The following is a 6,372-nucleotide window of genomic DNA, read 5'->3' on the forward strand; positions in this document are numbered from 1 at the left end:
TGTTTTGCTGGCGCACGGTTACACTAAACAACTTCTATGCATTAATACCTTCTTCTACATCAGGTTGTAACATACAATAACAATAACAATAACAACAGCGACTAATAATAAACAAACATTATATTAGTTTCCTATACCGAGCCTTACAACATAGGTATAAACAAATTTATCACAATAACAAATAAACACATATTACCTAAACAACAGAACAATACGTCGGTGTGATATAACACTGTCACAGTGTATATGTGTCACTGTCATAAAAAGTTAGTGCTATATTAAAATACGGTATATCCAAGTTAGAAGTTAACTAAATAAGGATAGGCTAACAGAATTATCCTGACATAGATATTTCTACTCTAATACAGTATATAACACTGTGACAATACTACATAAATTATATTACTGTCACTCACACCCAATACTTTGGGATTATTATGTGAGTGATCAACTAACTTACGAGCTACTTAGTCACTGTAACTAACTACTGAGAGATACTGTAAGTAAGACTAACGATTTCCTCACAAGTATAATAAGTGGCTTGTTGTAAGATTAGTTTTATGAGTTTTTACTTATATTCATACAATGAAAGTATAGTACCTTATCATACAGTATTGGTGCTAATTTAAATATCATTGTAAATAATAATTAACCCAGATTTTCAATTAATACTTCATGTAATAAATAATTTTAGAGACTAACAAACTAATTTACAAAATACGATGACTAGTATCGTAAAAACTACTTGTATATGCTTAATTAGTAAAATTAAAGTGATGAATTGCTTTCAATTTTAGTATATCTAATTCATCGTGAACAGCTTTCAATCATTTTACCACTCGTTACGGATGTCTGATAATTGATCGATAATGTAATATTTTTATTCTTTTCTTCTTGCTTGACATCTTACGTGTATTAGTAATAGTAATTAACTGCAATATAGTTACTTTTTTAAGTAAGTTAGTCTATAATTATCAAATAAATGTTAGATTACAAGTTCCGTAAATAAGGGCTGATCACAGTTACTTTTTATCAACGTGCATCCTAAATAGAGGCATACACGCCGAGATCTTTCTCATGTATGGGAGAAATAACATCAAGCATAAAGAATGAAGCATCAATCTCATCAACATTTGAAGGTAAGGCACGGCTATTTATTTTTACTTTCTTACTTGTACAGTAGAAGTGTGATAAACATGAGCTAGATATAGTATTTGCTATCCTATAAGACTAAAATCGTAAATCAATTACCATAAAGACTTCTTTATCTGTCGTATTTCTTCCTAATATATTAGATGTTATCTAGCGTTAGTTCCAAATATATGAAGTTAGTATTTGCTCCTTTGCTTAGCAAAATCAAAAATGTGGTAGTTCATATAAGACTCCAAAAATTCTACAAACGTCTCTTCTTTATTTATTGCTCTCTAACTATCAGGCCTAGTATAGGTTTTAAGAGATTATATGCCTATAATTGTTTTTGAGGTACAAAACTTAAGTAATAGTCTAATACGGAGTTTTACGACATCATAACATTATTACATTTCGTATATCCAAGGTACAGGCAACCCAAAATAGTATCAACATTTTATTTTGACGGCATAACATATTCTTTACATTGGTAGTGGCGTTTATTTTCACAATAAAGGGAAAAGTGAATTTAGGATATATGATTGTAATATTATATCGTGATAATAATTTTAAATTCTAATATTATAAGCATTTGATAGTATAAGGTATTTTACACATTGTTAGCGGTATTCAGTTACACACTAAAGGGAAACATAGAGCTATGACAATACATGCAATAACAATAATGACATTTTTAATTGTTATATCACGATGCTAATTATAAATTTTAATATTAGAGTAACATATGCACTCAATCTTCGAAAATTTACTATCTCATGCAGTATGTGATTTTATCAGTATACTGGTAATTAAAATTACATAACGAATTAAATGAAATCGATAAACAGTAATTATAATTGAGAGAATGTGATAAATTAAAAGTTGATTGAAAGCTTACATTGGGGATAGACTAGAAATTGAAAACATTTTTTAAATTATAATTTAAACGAAAAGGCTTAATGATTTTTATTAGGATTAAGTAGAATACAAGCTAAGCAGTATATAAATTAATACAGATATTTATAGATAAAGGAGAGACAGCTATAGTATAACATTCTTTTAGAAAATTTAGCATTCATGTCTACTATATTGTGAACGCTTAAATTGCATTACCGGTATTCAAAGGCTAGACACTAGAAAACCTACAGTAATTTTTATAGAATAGAGCTTGGATTCTAATATAGCTTGCATTACTCTAGAAATTACTAAAGCATCTAGCTATTAGTATCAGATATGTTATCTTTATAATTCTCAAATTTTAAATTAAATTCAACGCAGAAGCATTTTTACGACAGATTGTGTGATAATTATAATTGTAACCTGATGTAAATACAAACCATACAGCTGGTTTTACAAGAAAATATGAGTAAATATTTTTAGAATTTTTTGATAAGTTGTATTTATCAACGTAGCTCACTTTTAGTTCGTACCGTTTTTAATTTATTTCATGTTATAGATATTCGCATTAGCAGCAGCAGTATTGCTGTGTTGGAATTCTTGTCTGATATTGGAAATACTTCAGTGGCTGAATCTCGTAGTGCTCTGCATACATGGCATGAGCATAGCTCAAATGTCGTTGATACTCCGTCCATATTTTATATGACAGGTAGCAGCATACCAGCGAGCACCGATAATTCATTGACGTCTTGGCTACCATCTGATTCGTTAGCATCTATTTCTTACGTTGATTCCGTTAGTTCCACATTAGGAGATAGTTATAACGTTGGTAGTGCTAGTTTGATTGCGAGCATTAGCAGTGATGGCGCTATATCTAGGTCGATAGAGAATTTAAACAGCTTTGTATCTCTAAGTGTAATTCCCTCTGAAAGTTACATTCCTTCTTTATCAAGCTCTACTAATGCAAGGCAAAATATATCAAACAGTATTTTACTGAATTTACACGAATCATCGAATGATATATCGTTTCAGATCTCCAAAAGTAGCTCAGTAAAATCTGCACTTTTCTTATTTATCGAGAGTTCTTCTTGCAAAGACAAACTCATAACTTCAGGGGAATGGTTCAACCCTAGTTCCATTGGTCAACTAAATTTTTACTCGTCTGATTACTTTAAATGGGATACAACATCTGATAATATGCAAAGTAGCACCATCCAGAATTTAAATTTAGGAATTCCTCAGCAAACACAAATAGGACTGGAGTCTCTTTATAGTTCTAAGCAGTACGACGGCTCTAGCAGTGCATATGATTCATCAATTGAAAATGAGTATCCTGCGTTTATGATTGAAGATGATGCAATTAACGCGTCTTTAACATCCAATGCTTCTGTCTCAGCAACGTTGCCTTTCAGTAAAAATAACTGGATTGAATTTTTCAAGCCTAATTCTGTACTAGGAAGCTTCGCATTATCAACTTCCATATCAACGTCCAAGAACAATCCAAGTTGGATTAAATCTTCACTTGAGCACCATATCAACGCTTCGAAATTAATGTTGCAGAGCATCGAAAGTGCTAACTTATTAACATCAAGTATTGTATTACCTTCCATTCATCCTATTTCTGCTACGATTGCATCGCAAGCGATTCAAATTGATAATATTTTGGATTATGTAAGTTGCTTGGAAAATACAATAACTTAAAATTTATTACCTACGGTTAAGAGCCCGATTTTTCTTTGTATGACATGCTATTAGATTGTAAGGGTAATATTATTCTGTATTGTAGACATTAGAATCAGTATTTTACTTTAATTGTTTTATTTTAATACTCATGCAGGCTAATATTGCTTATAGATTAAACTTTGGCATAATTTTTATCGATTGATCTAGATTTATAATGCAGAGAAGATCGATAGCGCTCACTGTAATTACATTGTTAATGCTGTTCGCCATCTAAGCACTGAACTTAGTGGAAATAAAGCTGAATCGTACATAGACGGATTGTCCATAATGAGCAACAAATTGATCTTAAATGATACCACTATAGATATAAAACGAAATATTTTGGAGGTTAGTATGACCTAGAATCGATTATAGCTTAAAAGATAGGAGTTTTAGTCATTAATGAAGCAGTTATATTTTCCTAGACTATTATTTATTTTATGGACACATTAAACGCCAAGTTTACCGGTACTGATGCTTCTAAGGTATATTATAAATAACTACGTTCACGATCAGAAAATCAATCCGTAATAAAATAAGAGCTAGCGTTTATTACAACCTATTCTCGATATCAATTAAAAACTTGCTCGACTAACGTACATTTAAAATTTAAAGTTCCTAGTCATAAGCGAATCATATAGTTCTCAAATATGTACATTAATATGAATTAATTTATATCTTATTGAAAGCTAGAAGATAATAATAATTGTATTCATATTCTAGAATGCTTTGAAGGCTACAACTCAGATGAATATTATAAATGAAATCGGGAATAGAATTGCACTTACATTACCAATAGGTGCTTCTTTTAGTGTATCTTACTGCAAGGAGGCTTGTAAGTATGCAAAAGAGTTAATTTATTGCTTTAATAGAATACCTTAGATTATCGATGTAGAGTCATTTTACTAATACTATTTATTGTTGGTGATTGTAAATAAATGAGATAATTTAGTACTTAATGTTGCTAGGTTCTAATCTTACTATTCAAGTTCAGAATGGAACAGAATTTCGAAAGACAGGATACCGAATAGCTTACAATTCATCTAGGACAGAAAAAGTTGCAATTCAGCTTTCTAATGATGCTTTTAATTCAGGTAGACTCTACTATTTCTTTACTCATACAGGTATTTGGTTATGTAAGATTCATTTATGTGCTCGAGTTGTAGTAGTATATGAATGATATGTTTATTTAATTGGAATAGATACATATAATGAAACTTGTTTCTATTCTTCCTAAGATTTCAGAGCTTAGAAATATCAGCATCATAGCATGTCCATTACAATTTAATTCTCTCTTACCGTGCGATACGCAATATCCTTTAAATAAAATGATATTTTAGGAGCTATTCTTTTTTTAGGCGGCCGAGTTGAAATAGTATCTGGAAAGTACGCCTTTCTAAATAAACTACTTGATGGTAACTCCAATCTACAGTAGGTTTCTTTTTCAGGGTAGCTTTAAATGGAATGATTAACACAGAATTAGATTATCGATAAGCGTGTAGCATGGACTTTACTATAAGATATTACTGCTATAAAATAATGCTTAAAAACTCCGTCTCTCTATTTTTCTAAACTGCTAGGAAATCCCTTGTATCGGATATTGTCGTTTGCAAAGTTAATCCTTTACCACCCAGCGGCATCAACGAATTCTTTACTTTTTCAACATCCAATCTTACTACTATGGATAAAACTAACTCGGTAGGGTAAAGACAAGCACTTTATCAGTCTTGCCTCTAAAGTTAATAGAAGAGTTACTAAGATTAAAGTCATCGATTGATTTCGAATTTTCCGTAGATGGATCACAGTTATACTATTAAATGTGTCTACTGGAATATTGAGTCTAGGTGAGTTAAAATGAATTTTGGGAAGGCATTGCATAAATTCGGGAACTATTCCAACTGTATCATTAGTTTATCGGCAACTCTGAAATCTTACTTAAATTGAGCAGTCTTGCAGCCCTTGAGTTTTACGACCCTTTATGGTTAAAATATTATGAGCAAAATCAGCAAGAGTTATTTACAATATTGGGTAAAATCCGATCACGAAAATTTCAAAGTTGTAGAAAGTTAGAACTTTATTAGATCTAATACAAAGACTAGCTACACACCGCTCTACTCTAGCCGAATACATCTACTGAATGACTTCTAGAAAGAATAATCAGATAATCTAATGTCTCCTTCATTTATACCCTCCGTAGCCTTAGCAGCTACAATCTGTATAGCAGTATTCTACCATATTTTAAACATATTCACCTTATTATTAGTCACAATATTTTACAGCGAACCATCATTAATCCAATGTAAAAATGATTACAGTATTTTCGCAGACATTATTCCTACTACTCAAAGTGCAATGAATTAAGTATATCCTAATACATGATTTACAATTCTATTTCTGTCTGTAGCCTTATCAGAAGCTCAACATCTTACTGTATATAAACATGCTACTCTAGATATTACAATGCCGTATTACATTTGATAGAAAGTAAAGTTTATAATATTTATAATGCCGGTTATTTCAAGTAGCATTTCCCTCTTACAATATGAGATAGGGACTCCTTTCACCTATAGTAGCGATATCAGTATCCAATTTAAATGAACATAACTCCGAAATTATCGATAATAG

The 6,372-nt window shown here is 30.9% G+C and overlaps 1 protein-coding gene across 1 annotated transcript; it reads left to right on the top strand.

The window, feature by feature from the left end:
• Positions 1 to 1,081: 1,081 nt before the first annotated feature.
• Positions 1,082 to 5,524, top strand: TRIADDRAFT_62651 (uncharacterized protein; the record flags this gene model as incomplete). The annotated part of the gene is made up of 7 exons (XM_002118594.1): positions 1,082 to 1,139; positions 2,585 to 3,696; positions 3,916 to 4,095; positions 4,471 to 4,582; positions 4,716 to 4,841; positions 4,872 to 4,915; positions 5,450 to 5,524. The coding sequence occupies 7 exons, from the start codon at positions 1,082 to 1,084 to the stop codon at positions 5,522 to 5,524; spliced, it is 1,707 nt and encodes a 568-aa protein (XP_002118630.1).
• Positions 5,525 to 6,372: the final 848 nt, after the last annotated feature.

The sequence above is a fragment of the Trichoplax adhaerens genome, genomic scaffold, assembly GCF_000150275.1.
Source record: "Trichoplax adhaerens TRIADscaffold_264 genomic scaffold, whole genome shotgun sequence".
NCBI lineage: Eukaryota > Metazoa > Placozoa > Uniplacotomia > Trichoplacea > Trichoplacidae > Trichoplax > Trichoplax adhaerens.